Below are 18,572 nucleotides of genomic sequence, written 5' to 3' on the forward strand. Positions count from 1 at the left end.
GAAATCTATTTACTTGACGGTATATGGTGTTTTTACATCCTAATAATAAATCTTTTCTAAGAATTTATGACTCTTGTGACTTTTGGTGGATAACATTCAGTATTATACTCCCACTAACCACTTCCTGTTATTAGATTGAAAATTGCCTAACTTCAGATCCTTAGCTCTTATTGATAGCATTAAAAATACTTATTTTAAAACCTATGTACAAAAAAAAACACCTATGTATATTAAAACACAACAGGAAAAATATTGCTGGAGTGCAGTGTTTTTTCATGTGGAAAATGCAAGAAAATCTGATAAAGATAGGTAAAATTGTAAACAATGTGGAAGACGTAAAAATGCTGTAGTTATGATAGAGGAAACCACAGAGGTGATGTCAAACGTTGTGGTGTGTACTACTTTTAGAATCTGCCTGTTTTTTATGTCGGTGATTCTAGCGTAAGTCTAATCAATTGATTGACCTGTGTGTATGATTTTACTTATACCAAAGTTGGCAATAAATGATGCAGTTTTTTAAAAAATTAGCAGTCTATATTTAGTACTGCAATATACTTCTGGAGATCATATTTCAAAAATAGCTTAAAAATTGGGGAGGGAGAAATTCTTCTAAAAAAGAAAACCTAAAGAACTAGGTAGATGGGGGGAAAATGGAAGAAGGGACAAGAGTAAAAAAAAGTTAAAAATCATCAATCTTTTAGCAAAGAGAAATACTGAGTTTTCTTAGGAGTTGTTAAAATTGACCTGTGTAGAAAAATTAACGTCTTATATATTATCAAGTAAATATGAGAATAAATAAATAATAAAGTATTTGGAGTCAGGAAATCCCTGGCTTCTGCCACTTCTTGATTGTGTGATACTGGGCAAATCACTTAAGTGAACCTCAGAGTTGCTAAGGTTAATGTATTTAGCAGTGTTATAGTAAATGGCTAGTGCTGTTTCCGTGTTTGTTACCATTTTTCCTGATATTTTTACTTTTTGTCTGTGAGATTATGGGCAAATAAAGTCTTTGAGCATAGCAGTAGGAACATAGAGGATGCTCATATATGGTGAGGTGAGTTTACCTCCTTTGTGTTGCCCACATTTTCAGAGTCTCATTCTTGATGTTCTTGTTTGGTATATCAGCCATTAGATGACATTTGTCAGTTCTTTCTCTTGATAATAACTATAGGACTAAAATAATATATACGATGTAGTAGTAATTTATATGTTATATAGCTTATAACATAGGACTACAAATAGTGATAGTCTTTAGTGGCGTTCTGTAACTTATTAAATTATGTTCTGGCTATAAACATAATATTAGTTTGTTTTAATGGTTATCTTTTTTAAAAATCCTTTTCTTCAGATACAGAAGTTTACAGTGAGTTTTATCCTGTGCCACCTCCTTACAGTGTTGCTACCTCTCTTCCTACGTATGATGAAGCTGAGAAGGCCAAAGCTGCTGCAATGGCAGCTGCAGCAGCAGAAACATCTCAAAGAGTAAGACAATGTTATCATTTCCTTCTGAGAATATTATTTGTGTTAATTGATATGTATATTCAATAATATCAAAAGTAGTTCTTTGTGCTTGTAGTTTTTTTCGTATTTACTACTCCTTATTTGTGTCATCATTTTTTGGCACTCTCCTCTTTAAATTTACCTTCTGCATTCCTTGACCTTCTCATTCGATTTCGATTTCTATTGGTCTTCTCCTGCACCCACCCTGGTCATCCTAGGTGGAATCTTTACCAATAATTTATCATTTCCTAAGTCTTGATTTCAGGCATATCATGCACTAACCTACACCCCCCCTACTTCTGACTCCCTCATTCAAGTTACCCCCACCCCGTTGACCTCTTCACTGTCAATGAAATGTCTTCAATGTCCTTATTTCCCTTCTTATATAGTTTAGATTCTGTGGTCCATAACTATAATTATAGATCATTTTTTTCTATTCATTTTTTATATATTAGCATAGCCAGTTTCATGACTCTATGAATGAACTCAAGGTAGGTTAAAGACACAAAGAAGGAAGTTACCAGGCCTACAAAATTATGTTTGTCAATTCACTTTTTTTTTTTTTGGTCCTTTGAACACATGCCACCCTAGAATTTGGGAATGATGGTCAAAGATTCCACCGCCCTTTTTTCTCCCTCATCTCACTGTCTTAGTAATAGAGTCAGTGATACACTATGTGTGTTATTTCCTGTTCTGGTAAAAGGAGTGGCTGTCTCAGTAATGGAGAATCAATGAGATGTATGTATGCTATTCTTCAGTCAGGTAAAAGGTAGAAATTATTTACATTTTAATGTGACTGCAAGCAGGACTAGAGTTTGTTACCTTTATTTCTTGCTTTAGTCTTTAGAGATGTCAGATTCTGGGTTAACCCCATTTTGTTCAGGAAAAAGACACAGAAATATCACGTGACACAGGAAAGCTAGAATTAGGTGAGGGGAAAAGGGAGAAGCAGGTGCTTGTATGTATAGCATTCTTGTCCTGCTGCCATCAGGCCAGAGCCCAGCATGTAGATTATTTGATGGGTAAGCGTTTTTCTTGGACAGGTTTCTTTCATCAGCCACAACCCTCTTCAGACCTGCTCCCACTCACATCCTCCAACACACACAGAGTTAAACGTCATCATAAATAGTTTTGAGCACATAAGTAAAGGTAGTAAACCTCAAATTTATTATTGATTTTTAAAAAATTAATTAATTAATTGTTTTATTTTTGGCTCTGTTGGGTCTTTGTTGCTGCTTGTGGGCTTCTCCCTAGTTGTGGCGAGCAGGGGCCCCTCTTCAGTGCAGTGCACCGGCTTCTCTTGTTGTGGAGCATGTGTTCTAGACGTGTGGATTTCAGTAGTTGTGGCACACGGGCTCAGTAGTTGTGGCACGCAGGCTTAGTTGCTTCGCGGCATGTGGGATCTTCCCGGACCAGAGCTCGAACCCGTGTCTCCTCCATTGGCAGGCGGATTCTTAACCACTGCACCCCTGCACCAGGGAAGCCCCTATTATTGATTTCTTTTCCTTCTGAGGGGGAAGTAAGTTTCTGTTAAGCCAGTGGCATAAATATAGCTCAGTCAATAAGGATTTTTGATGTTGGGAGGAGAGAATTATGGAGAAGGAGGATAGATCTATTAAGGTGTGGAGTTTTTATTAGTGCATGTGTGTTTGTACATGCATTATATTTACATGCGCACACTCTCAGTGAAGTAGGACAGTAACTCCTTTTCTCAGGGAGTGTTTTTCTAGGGACTTTGGAAATGGTAAAGGTCCTTAAAGGATGTTTAGGACCTTGGGTCCTCTATTGCCCTAACTTCTACACAGTTGGATAGAACTCTAAAGAGAAAATAGGAAGCATTAAGTCTTGTTCTCTGTGCTTTGAGGTAAGCATAAAGGTGATTTTTTACCTTTTGGAAAGAAAACTCTGAAGTGTTACTATTAAAAACTCTTCATTTCCAGTGTCTTGTTTTTAGAAAGTAATGTGATTCCAAGCCTGAGCTGGAATATGTCCATAAAGAAAAGTTTTCTGTTTTTACCCATTTCCAATACCATTGTAACTAGCTTGTGAGAATTGTGGAACATTTTATGGAAAGCAAAAACAGAGTTGTATGAAGAGACTAACTTATAACTTAGGTCCTTGTAAAAAAATCTTTCAAATTCGTCCCTTTCTATCCCAGTGTTCCAGCACCCTCTTTCTGCAAAGTGTCATTCAGTATGAATTTCTATACCTGATTCAGATAAAAAACTGGTCTGATTAGCACTTGAGTACATTCAGTTGTAAATGAATCTCAGCTGGATGAGCTGAAAGTTTATTTCTTAAATCCAGTCTCATTGGGGGAATGTAGGTAGCCTGGAGACTTGGAAACAATACTGTTTTCTACTATTTCGTATTTCTCATGAGTAGGGTTGCAGGTATGATTATGTGATGACTCATTGATCTACTGAAGTGTATTGCCCATTTTTAATATTTCTCTGAAAAATATTTGTTTCACATGATTCACTTTATAAAACTTTTAGAACATGGCTTGTCACTTAATCTCATATTATGACCATATATAGTGGATAGTGTTCATTTTTTGGTACCTTGTTTAAAATTGTGTCAGTAACTTGTCTTTTGATGTAAAAGCTAGCACTTGATAAATTGTGAACAACTCCAAGACGACCTTGTGTTTACATTTCTAGCACCTTGCTATTATCTGGCACATCCTTGGTGTTTAATAAATAACAGTTAATGAAGTTAATGAATGCTTTCTTTAAATTAGCCACTGTGGGAAATTAGAAAGAAAAATACGACTGTTGTCCTATTACAGCTCTTTGTTTTAATTTTTTTTTTTTTTACCAATTTTAGGGTTTATAAGTCAGTGTTTAATGTAACTGAAATTATTGCATAGCTACTATCTTTTATTTTTTAAGTATTTTATGTAAATATTTTTCTGTTAATGGTTGAGTGAAATTCCATGGAATCAATATACTATAATATAGTGGCCATTCCTCTCTAGTGAACAATTAGATTCTTTTCAAGAGTGTTTGTGTTTTCGTGTTAATGCTGTAAAGGACATCTTTGTGCACATGTCTTCTATCTTTTTAAAAATGATGTCCTGGGCTTCCCTGGTGGCGCAGTGGTTGGGAGTCCGCCTGCCAATGCAGCAGACATGGGTTCAAGCCCTGGTCCAGGAAGATCCCACATGCCGTGGAGCAACTAAGCCTGTGCACCACAACTACTGAGCCTGCTCTCTAGAGCCCACAAGCCACAACTACTGAGCCCGAGTGCCACAACTACTGAAGCCCGCGCACCTAGAGCCTGTGCTCTGCAACAAGAGAAGCCACCCAATGATAAGCCCGCGCACCGCAACAAAGAGTAGCCCTGCTCGCCGCAACTAGAGAAAAGCCCGCATACAGCAACAAAGACCCAACGCAGCCAAAAATAAAAGTAGAAATAAATAAATTTTAAAAAAAGAAAAAAAATGATGTCCTATGATAAAATCTCTTGGACTGGTGTTTCAAAAAGAGTATGAAATTTTATATTCTTGCCATCATATTGACAGTGTTTTTTTGGCCTTCTGTGCTTTAATGTTTATTTCTTAAATTAGCTTGAAATGATATAAAAATTCATTAATATGTATTTAATCATTGCCAGTTATTAAATTGACCATAAGACCATAAGGATATATGATTGCAGAGTTGAAGGGATCTTTTTGCCTAAATAAGGAGCAATATGGTTTTGAAAGTCTTTTTTTTTTTTTTTAATATAATTATTTATTTATTTTTGCCTGCGTTGGGTCTTCATCACTTCACGCAGGCTTTCTCTAGTTGCAGCGAGCAGGGGCTGCTCTTCGTTGGAGTACGCGGGCTTCTCACTGTGATGGTTTCTCTTGCTGCGGAGCACAGGTTCTAGGCGCGCAAGGGGCTTCAGTAGTTGTGGCGCACAGGCTTAGTTGCTCCGTGGCATGTGGGATCTTCCTGGACCAGGGCTCGAACCCATGTCCCCTGCATTGGCAGGCGGATTCTTAACCACTGCGCCACCAGGGAAGTCCCTGAAAGTCTTTTTCTTTCAGAAAAGCAATATATGTAGTGAGACTACCATGATTGCATGGAAAGAACATTGGTATCCTGGATTTAAGTCCTGCCTTGACCTAACTAATTATGTGATTTTGGGCAAGGCACTGAGCTTCTCTGAGCCTCTGTGTGTACTAACACAAAATTGAAAATTAACACCCAACTAAGGTTATGTATATGTAACATGGAGATAGTGAGTTTGTAAATCAGGTCATGTCAATCATTTGATCAAAACTCTGTAAGACCTCCCAGTTCACTCAGTAAAATCCAGGGTCCTTTAGTGGACTCTGGCTTTATTTCTTCCTGTTTTCTCTCTTATTCACTGTGGTTTCAACCATGTTAGCCTCCTTACTATTTTTGTAACATGCCAGGTCTGATTCTCTCTTAGGAACTTGGAACTGGCTTATCCCTCTGCCTAAAACACTCCTCTATGAGATATCTGCATGGCTGACTCTCTTACCTCTCCTTTAATTCTTTGCTCAGTGTCACCTTAATGAGGCTTATGCGACCACCATATTAAAAACTGTAGCCCTTACTAAACATTCTAAACATCCTTTCCTTACATTTTTTTTCCCTAAACATCCTTTCCTTACTTTTTTTTTTTGCAGAGCATTTATATACCTTTTGTATAAGTAACTTATTTATTATGTCTTTATTTATTGTCCAGCTCCCCTCACTGGGATATAGGCTTCAGAAAGGCAAGCATCTTTGTTTTACATACATTCATATATCCCAAGTACCAGGAAGCAAAGTCTTATGTAGAATGGGTATTCTATCGATATTTGTTAAAAAAATATATATATATATATATTTGTTGAATATTGGAGGCAATTAGTGATAACAGACTTTGTACGTGCTTCCAGAGAAGTTTCTTGACATTTATAAGCAACTACAGTAATGTGTTTGTATATTATTTTTGTACACAAAAGTATTGTACTATATAAATGATTTTCACTTAATATATTTTGGAGATTGTAATTTATTTTTAAATCTTTACATTGCTTTTTGAATTTCATTGTTTTAGATATACAATAATTTATTTCATTGATCTCAAGAATTATAAACGGTCTGAGATTTTAGCCTACTTGCAAGGTAACAGATTAGCTTGTCACAGTTTTGTGGATGCTCACAGAAGACACAGGACTGCTGGGTCAGAGACAGAAACTTTATTTTTCACAGCAGTAGTAGTAGCCAGGGTATTAGCATTTTCTCATGGCAGTTTCCTGAGCCTCAGGTCCTGCAGGGCAACTCAGAGAGGGCGAAGCGATGCCTCTGCTCGCAGTGTGGAACTCTGAGTTCAGGGGAACCCAATATTTTCTAATGGCTAATAAGCATGCCTACATCTCTGCTCTGGAGAGAGATACTATTTCTCTCTCCCAAAGCCATCTACTATATAAACATCCTTGAAAAGATAATACATAAAAAAGGTAGCCAATGCCTCTACCTGGGAGACATGTAGAAACATGAAAGACTCACAGAGAATTATCTCCTGACAGTTGCCCACTATTGATGGGCATTTAGATTGTGTCTAAGTTTTTGCTCTTATTAACATTGCTGCAGTGAATTATCTGTAATACATCATTTTTTATATTTCATGAGCTGGAATTACTGTGTTGGAAGATGTGTACGTTTTAATTTTTGATAAATATCGCCAAATTGCCAACCATAGAGTTTGTACCAATTTAGAGTTCACCACTGATTATGAAAAATCCTCTTTCCATTTGACACTGATGCAGCAGTGTCACATCGATCTTTTGTGATGTCATTTTCATTAATTCGATGTTATTCAATTTTTATCTTTTTTGTGTTTACTTTTAAAGTTACTCTTTTCAGGAGTGTCCATGAAAAATTAATACTTGCTAATGTTTTTTGAGTACTTACTATGTATCAGATACTGTACTCATTATCTCATTTTGCCTATACAATACATTGAGGACATTAGGTTTTATTTAAATTTTTATCTTTACACTTAAGATAATAAAGTTGTAATTATCAATAGTTTAGTGAGCTATTCTAATAGTTTATGTTTTACAGATTCAAGAGGAAGAGTGTCCAACAAGAGATGACTTCAGTGATGCAGACCAGCTCAGAGTGGGTAATGATGGGATTTTCATGCTCGCGTTTTTCAGTAAGTGAAAACTGAAACTATTTCCAAACTATTTTTTTGCATTTATTGGTTGTGTATGTATTTAAAGTAACATTGACAGTGAGGGAAGGCAGATACTGTCAGTGTGTATCTTACCTTGTTTAAAATGTAAATTGATCTTGACATTTAACTAGCTGTGATCATACGATACAAATCCTAGAATTTGTTAAACGCTTATCAGGTAACTTTGTATTGCAGTTATTATGCTAGATGCTGACTGTATAGAGATATATATAAGCATATTTAAAGCTAAATATGTTTTTGTATGTGAAATGCTGCATGTCCATTTGGGGCTATAGGAGCATGTATAATGAAATGATAAATTCTGCTTTTGGAGCAGAGGACTTCCACTTGAGTGTCTTTAAACAGGAGGAAGGGTTGGAAAAGGAGATATTCTGGGGAACTGGAACAATGTGATTTGAGACACAGGAGTATGAAGGTCTGTCTTATTTGTGCGGAATGGCGAGTAATTAGAAGACCGGAAACTGTAAAATTTTAACTTTTTGCAACATTCTTAAATTAACATTTGACTTTATAAAGTAGACTTAAGCTACTTGTGGAAAGACTTCATTAGAGTCTTCATTATTTCAGTTGCTATCTCAGGAATGGCACATAGTACACTCAGTACATAATATTATGACACTCAAACTGTGTAAATTGATAAAATAATGTTTGGAAACCCAGTATTCAACTAAGTACATTTATTAGATTATGGTAGGGTTAATTTCTGCCCTCAACCTGGTTAAATGACCACGCTTTCATACCTTCTTTGATAGAATGCTGATTTATTTCAGCTGTAGAGTTAATTTTGAAGCTAGAACTGAGGAATGTTTTACCTATGTAAAGTACCACATTCAACTTTAATAACAGACAAAAAAAATAGACAAAATAGAAAATACATACTTCCTAAGTTGAGTTACTTTTGAGTCTGAAAATTCCCTTACCTTTTCCTCCATTTTCAAATGGTTTCTTGCTTCCTTTCCTTATTTCATTTCATCTACTGTAGAATAGTAGTTGAACCGCGCAGAAATGTGTGTGTGGATGAGCAGGCAGTTACATTTTTCTCTTCAGATTTACTAAATTATATTCAGTTGGCAATCAGCTAATGTATATGCAATTTTTTTTTTTTTTTTTATGTTGTACGTGGGCCTCTCACTGTTGTGGCCTCTCCCGTTGCGGAGCACAGGCTCCGGACGTGCAGGCCCAGAGGCCATGGCCCACGGGCCCAGCCGCTCCACGGCATGCAGGATCTTCCCGGACCGGGGCACGAACCTGTGTCCCCTGCATCGGCAGGTGGACTCTCAACCACTGCGCCACCAGGGAAGCTCCCTGTATATGCAATATTTATGTCTTGTGGTTTTAGTTGTAATTTGTAGTTAGATATGATGTTAAGTATGATGAAAAGGAAATGAACACTTTGGCTACAAATAACTCTGTTTTGTACTGTTAGTCTAGTGAACTTTAATTTTTTTCTTAGTTTAAGTTCAACCTGGTAACCTTTATATTAATAACAGGCTTCCCACATATTTTCTTTACAAAAAGTAGCGTAAACATTAATTCCTTTCATGGTTGTCTTTTAAGAAATCTTCATTGGAAAAAGAAAGAATTTAAATTTATTGTAGTTATTTGTAGTTAGTATAAATACCTGTTTCTTAGGAATAAAAACATGTTATTTGACACCATCTAATTATTTGACTCAGAGCTTAGTTATTATCTCTCCATTTCTATATTTCACTTAACCATGCTATCTTCTTATCAATCTTTATTTTTTAGATCTGACAGCATTTCACTGATACACCAGTGTTGTAAATGCACAGTAACCTAGGCACAAAAATAAGGTTGACCTTATTTTTGGCCACTGGTGCTACATTAATTAATATGAATATAAATATTTACATTTAATATATTAATGTAAATTTCCTGCCTTTTGTTACATTTTTACTAAATTACGTTTCTACAGTTTATATCTTTATGCTTCCTATTCTACAAATACTGCACCAGTATTATAAGAGTAAGATTATAAATTATTTTTCACCTTCATTTCCTGATACATTTCTTTGGGTAGGGTGTAGGCCAGTACTTCAGTTTATTTGCTTTAATGAGCGTAGATTTATTTGTAGTCACTACCATCTAGTGGCTGTTCTACAAATTGCAACTTGCTATATTTTCTAAAGTGTAAACTATCCAGTAGCTATTGTCTATGTTCTGTTCTATTGTCTATTTCTAAGGTCTGGAAATAGATTTTCTTTAGCGTGGTTTATAATTTAAGCATTTCAGGTTATACAAGTTGTGCAAATAAAACTACAGTGATTATCAATAAGAATATTTCAGTTAAAACCTTTTCTTGGTTTAATTCTTTCCTTCTCTGTTTTCAATGTCTACAATTCAGTCTCTTACCACATGTAACCCTAAAAAAAAGTCTACGCGTAAATTTGGTGAGATAATTGCTTGTCCATGTTCAGAAAATGTAAAGAACGAAATGTGTGTATCCCCGATAATGTTTTACTTCTCCTAATCCCTTGAAGTGTCACTGAAAAATGCCTTATGTGTGCCTTATGTGCTTGTATCTGAGCATACTTTTAAGAGATTTTGTCTCTAAAAGAATCAGTTATATGTTAGTTAAAAGCTAGAAATTAAGGTTTGGTTCGTTCGATAATTGACGTTCTGTGGAAATGACCTTGAACTCTAATGCTTAAAAATGTAATGGATTCTGTTTAGAAAACTTTTCTAAGGTTTAGCCTTTTGTACTGTGTGTGAATCTTCACGTCAGCATGCTATAGTAATAATTAATCACCGGCATTATTCCCATTTTAGACTTGAGGGAAACATAATTTAAAAGATATTAAGTTACTTGTACGTAACTTTAAAAAGAATTAGAAAGGTGTTTTGAAACGTGAATTCTGATTTGTAAGAAATTGCCGAACTGTCTTTCAGTTCTGTTCTGCATTCCTACCAGCAGTGAATGAAAGTTCCTATTGGTCTGATCCTCGTCAGCATTTAATATTAACAGTTTAAAAAATTTTAGAAATCTAGGGCTTCCCTGGCGGCGCAGTGGTTGAGAGTCCGCCTGCCGATGCAGGGGACACGGGTACGTGCTGCGGAGCGGCTGGGCCCGTGAGCCATTGCCGCTGAGCCTGTGCCGCTGAGCCATTGCCGCGTGTCCGGAGCCTGTGCTCTGCAACGGGAGAGGCCACAACAGTGAGAGTCCCGGGTACCACAGAAAAAAAAAAATTTTAGAAATCTAATAGTTGTGGGATAGTATCTCTTTGGGATTTAATTTGCATTTCCCCAACGATTAGTGATCTTGAGCATCTTTATTCAGTAAATTCTTTCAAGTACCTACCATGGATGAGTCATAAAAGTGACAGTTCTTAGAGGGGTTATCTGGGCACTACACATTGAAAAACAATGCATTGATGACTTATTCTGTTCATGTAAAGCTATGTTTTTAGATGAGGTCACATACTGTAAGTGAATCCAGAAAGGGGGGACATCTAAGAATTATAACTACACCTTAAGAAACTCATAATATTTGTGAACATTTTATTGAATTTGTTCTGTTTATAAGAAAAATAATCTTGTCATTTCATTGCTTATAATTTAGTGGAAATGTCTTAAAATTAATAAATTGTTAGCTTCATGTTTTTTTCAATGGCTGATAGTTTAAACAAAGAGAATTGCATGAGGATAAGATAGGAATTTGCCTTTATGCAGTTCAGAATCAAGTATAGTGAAACTGATTATTCTTTGGGAACTTACTGTGTTTGAAACCTGGTGCATTTATATATAATGAGGATTTTTCTGTGATAAAAAATTTAATAAGTGCTTAATGTTAGTATATTGGTATTCATTCATTTATGATACTCATTTGTTTATTTTCAAAGCAAGTATCAAAATTTAATTTAAAACTTTTTAAACTTTTCATTTTGAAATAATTTTAAATTTAGGAAAAAATTGCAAAAATAGTACAATTGCCATATAACTTTCATTTTCCAAGTGTTAACATATGTAACTTCAGTCCAATGATCAACATTAGGAAATTAACATTACAAAATATTACTAACTAGTTTGTAGACCTTATTCACATTTTGCCAGTTGTCCCACTGATGTCCTTTTCTTGATCTAGGATCTATTTCAGGATTACACATTATATTAGTTTCTGTGTTTCCTTAGTCTGCCTCAACCTGGAACAGTTTCTTAGTCTTTCTTTGTTTCATAACAACTTTGATTCTTCTGAAGAATACTGGTCAGTTATTTTGTAGCATGTCTTTCAGTTAGGATTTAGCTCATGTTTCCTCATGATTAGATTCAGGTTTTGCATTTCTTTCCTTTTTTTTCTTTTTTCCCCCTCAAGAATACCACAGAAATGATGTGTTCTTTTCAGTACATCAAATCAGAAGCAATGATCTAGATATGTCTTATTACTAGTGATGTTAACTCTCGTCAGGTTAAGGTAGTGTCCGCCAGCTTTCTTAACTATGAAGTTACTCTTTTCCCCTTTATTATTAATAAGTATCTTGTGGCTATTGAAAATTTTAAAGTGTAGCCTTACTAGTTAATGGATAAACTACAGTGTACAATATTGCTTTCTAGATTATTCTGCTAACCTCTTTGGGTAGGTGGGAGGTGTATATAATGAAAAGATCACTGGATATAAGCATAAAAGACGTGGATGCTCCAGTCCCAGCTATGCTTCTTACTTGGCTTGTGACATTGTGTGGAGCCTACCTGTTCTCAGTCTTAACTTGTCCTTCTGTTCTTGTCTTCTTTCTTAGGCATGTATATGTTCACCTGCCTCTACTACACATTATTTCTTTCATGGATTTTACATACTTAAGGTTTAGTGTACAATTTATTAAATTCTCTTTTTTGACAACTGAGACAGACATGTCCTAGAGGATCCAGAATTGAATGCTTTGCTCTTTCTGTACTGTAAAGACCTCTTCAGCTTTACTTCTATTTTATAGGCCAAGGGGCATAAAAAGTGAATCTATTTATGCTTCAGTAGTCACAACTTCTCTGTTTTCCTAGTGCTTAAACCAATTAAAGATGATTAAGTTGTGCATTTGTCTATTCAGACTGCCATAACGAAAAAGCACAGTCTGGGTGGCTTAAACAATGAAAATTTATTTTCTCACAGTTCTGGAGGGTAGAAGTCCAAGATTAAGGTGCCAGAAAATTTGGTTTCTGGTGAGGGTTCTCTTTGGGCCTGCAGTTGGCTGTCTTCTTGTGGTGTCCTCACATGACCTCTTCTCTACATGTGGGCAGAGAGAGAGAGCTTTCTCGTGTCTATTCCTCTTCCTATAAGGACACCAATCCTATTGTATTAGGGCTTCACCCGTATAACCTTATTTAATTTTAGCCACCTCCCTAAAGGCACTATCTCTAAATACAGTCACACTGGAGGTCAGGGCTTTAATCTACGAATTTTGAGGGGACAGAGTTCAGTCTATAACAAATTATATCACATGAGCACAATTTATAGGAATTCATACTGCTGGCGGAGAGCATAAAGAAAACATGGTGGCTCATTAACTACTTTTTTGTTCTTTTGAATCTTATTTCTCTTTTGGCTATAATGATACATATAATAGATATCGGTAAATCTGATTTTGAAGAAATTGGACAGTGTTAAAGTTATTTTTTCCCCAAAGCTAAACATACACATACTCAGGTGAAAATACACTTTTGGAATGTTTTACCGTTTTGGGTTTTCTCCATCAGTGCCTCCTATGTTTCAGCAACACGACATGCTTGCAAAATGATAGAATGTTTATAGCACACTGAGATAAAAGAGTAAGGTGCTCAGGACTGGTGGCAGTCTGTCCTCTGCCCCAGACCTCACCTGCCTGCCCTAAGGGCTGAGGAGAGACATATCTCAGCCTGTCATTAACACATAGGTAGCAACCAGTTGGGAATCTCTACTGCTGTTTGGTAATAAAGATTCTTTAGTTTAAATAGATATAAAATTATTTTTTGTTACGTGCTTTCCCTAACCTAACACAAATATTAGCCAGTTTGATACAGAGTGGCTATGTGCAATAGATTATTCTACAGTGATGGAAATACCCTGTCTCTGTTGTACAGTACGGTAGAGAGTAAACAAGCTTTATTTATAGTAGTGTCTCTTGAAGTTGTTTTGCAGGAAAGATGGGACCTAGTCTGTAATGTGAAGAGATCATTTTGTATGGGTAGTGATGATGGCTAGCATTTTTTTAGCAGTCACCGTGTGCCAGCTTCTGTACTATGCTTAAACTCTTTACATTCTCACTTAATCCTCTTATCAATCTTGTGAAGTAGGTACTTAAAGATCAGAGGACTGTGGCTCAACAGAAGTCAGCAGTGAGTCCAAGGTCATATATCTAGTGAGTGAGTACGATGTGACTCAAACACGAGTCTCTTATTTCAAAATTGATTTTTCTGACTATCACACCATATAGTACAGTTTCCCATAAATGATCAAAAAAGCTGCGACTAGAAAGTATTAGGAAGGAAGAAATTAACAGGAGTAGGGGCATTACTTCGAAGAAATAGCCATTTCATTTAAACTTATCCTAAAATGTTTCCTCTTTGTCTTTAGAATTCTGAAAAACTAGAATTTCTCTAGGTAATTTACTTTATTCTCCCTGAGGCTTGGTTGGAGATATTTAGGGTAAGAGGCTGAGCACTGAACAAGATTTAGGTTCAAATTGATCTTTAGTTTTATTATTATTACTATTATTATTTTGATGATGTTGCTGTCTTGGACGTAAATAAGGTACTCTGATTATATCTCAAGGACCTATGTCAGAATGGTTTCTGCTATGAGAAATAGAAAACCCTTACTCAACTGTTTTAAATAGTTAGGAGATTATCTCACAAAATAAGAAGTCCCTGGATGAGCAGACCTCAGGCACAGACCATATCAGTGCTGTGGCTCTGCTTTGCTTTACTTCGGTTTTCTTCACTCCCCCACTATTTGGAGTGATGGTTTAATCCTCAGGCTGATAGCAAGCTCCCTGCAGCAGTTCCAGGCATTACAGTTAAACGTGATACCCAGTGGAAGAAGGGCCTTTTCTTCTATTCTTTTTAAAAAACTTTCATTGTAGAAATTCTCAAACTAGACAAGAGTGTAATAAACATCTGTGTATCCATCTCCCAGCTTCAACAATGATCAATTCAAAACCACTGTTGTTTTACCTATATTCCATCTTCCCTCTCCTTGCTGTGTTTTTAAGAATGTTTTTCAGAAGTCCTATTAAAAAAAAATTCACTGGCAAGGGATTTGGGCCTTCTGTGATTTTCCCAGACAGGACTCACCTTTGGGGGCTAAGTATGGGGTCCAGCCTTTCCTAAAAATACAGGCTCTAGAGGTCGGTGGGTTTCTGGGAAGGGGAACAACAGGTTTTGTTAGGTAAAAAGAGAAGGCAATGAACAGTATCTGCGTTGGGAACAATAGTTTATAATTTATTCGGCTCATCTTTAATATTGCTTTTTAATTTGGCTGGCTGATGATGGCTTAGACTAGACTTTTTGGGTAGGATCACATGGGAGCTACATTGTGACCTAATTTTTAACTGGTTTAAAAATGCAGCTTCAATAACAAATGTATGTATAAAAGAAAAAAAAATGCGGTTTCGCCTTTTGGTGATAAGCTGTCCTAAGGTATTGATTCTTGTTGACCAAACTGACAAGAAACCAAGCTTACTCACTTGTTAATGTATAGTTAGTAAATAATACATTTGCAAAAGGTAAACTATAGTCTATAAACAAGACTTAATTAGTACAGAATTAAGAGAAAGAACTGCTGTTTCCATTGAGTTATGAAGTATTATTGATGTTTATATTATGTCTCTGTTAATTTGTTTCCAAAGTGTGGTCTTTAAAAGAATTATTTCTCTTGCTTTCAGTGGCATTTATTTTCAACTGGCTTGGATTTTGTTTATCCTTCTGTATCACCAATACCATAGCTGGAAGGTATGGTGCCATCTGTGGATTTGGCCTTTCATTGATCAAATGGATCCTTATTGTCAGGGTGAGTGTCTTGATAGCCTCTATCACTTTTGTTTCTAAAATTAAAATACATAAAATTTCCTTTGTGGTTCACAAATGTTCATTTTATGTATATGAGCTCAATTATTTTGAGACTTATTCTTAACTTCTGTCCTTAACTATCATAGTGATCTCTGTGGTGTGGACATTTTATGACTGTATTATATGAGAGCTTGTTAGTATGTGGAAAGAAATTTTTGTTTGTTTTTAATTAATTTATTTATTTATTTTTGGCTGCGTTGGGTCTTTGTTGCTGCCTGACGGCTTTCTCTAGTTGTGGTGAGCAGGGGCTACTCTTTGTTGTGGTGCGTGGGCTTCTCCTTGCGGTGGCTTCTCTTGTTGCGGAGCGTGGGCTTTAGACGCGTAGTTGTGGCTCGCTGGCTCTAGAGCACAGGCTCAGTAGTTGTGGTGCACGGGCTTAGTTGCTCCGCGGCATGTGGGATCATCCCGGACCAGGGCTCGAACCCGTGTCCCCTGCATTGGCAGGCGGATTCTTAACCACTGCGCCACCAGGGAAGCCTCAGTAAGTGGAAAGGACTTTGAAATCAGATAAATCTGAGTTTGAATTTCATCTTTTTGTATATCAGTGTTCTAACTTTAAGTTTTTAAATTGTTCTGAGCATTAGTTTCTTCATGGTAAGCTGATAATAGCTGCCATTCAGTATTTTTGTGAGGCATGAATATGACATACTGAGAGTACCTTGCTCAGTTGCTGCACAAGTATATGTGCTCAGTAAATCATGGCTGCCACTATTGTGATATAGTGTAGGTCTGCCTAAAATCAGTTTTAAAACATAAAAATTTCCATTGGTTAGTGAAATTATCATGGACTTAAATATCTTCTCACTGTTTCTTTTTTATTTTTATTTTTTCTTTTTTGGTAACATTAAGAGCTAAAAAAGTACAGTACAGGCCTTTGAGGTGGTTATGAGAACTCATCTTTTTTTCCTTTACATTCCTTCTAAGCCTTTCTTCTCATTTTCCTGTTGTTCCTGGAAATCAACCTCTGTCTATCTTGTATCATTTACGAGGTAGTGTGTAGGGAGATAACAAGAAGTCCTTTTCTTTCTCCTATCTCAACAGCTTTTCTAGCCCCCGAATAATTTTTTGTACCCGTTGTACAGGCAGTAGTATTGTTAACATAATCTTCCCCCAGCTCTTTTCCTTTGCCTCTTGAAGGCCCCTTTTGGCTCCTTTTTACAAAGCTTTTCTCCTGATTTCTTTAGGTAAGGCTAGGAAAGTGGCTTTGTTAATTAATAACTCTTCTTAAAAGTTACCCACACATTTAAATGCTATATACAACTAATAAAATATATACTTTCTACAAATCATATATATTTAAACATTGATTTCTAGTTGGATGAGTCAAATCCTCCTGAAATTTTCAGTAGAATCATATACTAATATGTTGGCTTTTATTAAGTGCTTCACACACTTCAGTTATGCACCTACATTGTCAAATAGATTTAAAAAATTACCCATTATAAAAATATGAAAACTTTGAATTTTATGTGTTTCTTCATTATTTTTAAACTTATTTTATTACTTCCCAGGGTTTCAGTAATCTTCTCATACCCTGTCTCTGTTCAGACTAGGTTATAGGATTTGGTTATTAAACAGTTGATTCTTGGTGGGACCTGTGGACTGACTTCTTCTAAGGTGATTAAAACCTGAGCCATTGTAAGAACTGCCCCCCTGGCAATTACTTGTTTCAATTTCATTTAAAAAATGTAGAGTGGGTTCCCACCATTAGCATAAATCTGTTAGGTGTTATGGGGCATGCAGAGATAAAGAGACAGCCCCTGCCTTTGCAGAAGTTATTACTAGAAAATCTCGAAAGAGTTGGAACTAGGTAATGTCCAACCTTGGTTATGTTAGTAATAGAATTAATTACAATTTTTCAAATGAGATTTCTTGTCTAAGTCACAGAACACAGAAAATGATTTGATTTTCTCAATTCTCCTAAAGTTATTGAATTGCTAGTATCATTCTACATTCATAAAAAAGAAATTAGTGCATTATATGCAACCTTTGCCTCTAGGATATTAGGGCCTAATTCTCTCTTAGAATCCCAGGTTGAGAAGGGGTTAGATTGTCTAGTAATCAACTCCAGTCAGTGTGATAAGATGGGGACCTTAAATTCAAAGACTGGAGTTTCTCAACGTTTTGTAAGGTATATAAGAGCATCAAGTTTAATCACTGGGACTGTTGAGTTTCCTTTTAAAATACCTTTACTGAGTTAAGGTTAATATTATACCTGTAGTGTATATTGAGAATTGATATAAGAGAAGGATTTAAAAAAATCTTTTGTTATAGGGATTCCCTGGTGGCGCAGTGGTTGAGAGTCCGCCTGCCAATGCAGGGGACATGGGTTCATGCCCCGGTCCGGGAGGATCCCACATGCCGTGGAGCGGCTGGGCCCTTGAGCCATGGCCGCTGAGCCTGCGCGTCTGGAGCCTGTGCTCCGCAGTGGGAGAGGCCACAACAGTGAGAGGCCCGCGTACCCAAAAAAAAAAATCTTTTGTTATAAAATAACAGTAGCCACCATTCAGTGAGTACTTACTATGTTCCAGGCATAATTCATTACAGGCACTAAATTCTTTAACCCTGTCTGTATCAGTGATGCTGGAGACAAGCCAGCCATTTTATTGATGATGAAACTAAGAATAAAAAGTCTAATAACTTGCTCAGTGTCCCACAGTTTGTATGTGGATTTGAATCTAGCTTGATTTCAGTTCAGTGCCTGTTCTCCTAATTCTCTACTGCCTCTGTAACACTGTACTTTGACTTTTATTATAATGCTTAAGGCAATAAGTTTCCCTTGTAGTTCAATGCTGAGAGAAAGGTTTTCTCCTGAA

At 36.3% G+C, this 18,572-nt stretch overlaps 1 protein-coding gene across 4 annotated transcripts in view; it reads left to right on the forward strand.

The window, feature by feature from the left end:
- NDFIP2 (Nedd4 family interacting protein 2) overlaps positions 1–18,572 on the forward strand; it is a 75,777-nt gene that overhangs the window by 38,522 nt on the left and 18,683 nt on the right. For all 4 annotated transcript variants that reach the window (XR_003005313.1, XM_024760444.1, XM_024760443.1 and 1 more), the window contains exons 3-5: positions 1,349–1,482; positions 7,572–7,665; positions 15,573–15,697. Coding sequence is in view for 3 of the 4 variants with exons in the window: in XM_024760444.1 (XP_024616212.1) it covers positions 1,349–1,482; positions 7,572–7,665; positions 15,573–15,697 (353 nt within the window). In the remaining variant the exon portion in view is untranslated. The remainder of the gene's footprint in view (positions 1–1,348; positions 1,483–7,571; positions 7,666–15,572; positions 15,698–18,572) is intronic.

Source organism: Neophocaena asiaeorientalis, unplaced genomic scaffold (assembly GCF_003031525.2).
Source record: "Neophocaena asiaeorientalis asiaeorientalis breed wild unplaced genomic scaffold, Neophocaena_asiaeorientalis_V1.1 scaffold158, whole genome shotgun sequence".
NCBI lineage: Eukaryota > Metazoa > Chordata > Mammalia > Artiodactyla > Phocoenidae > Neophocaena > Neophocaena asiaeorientalis.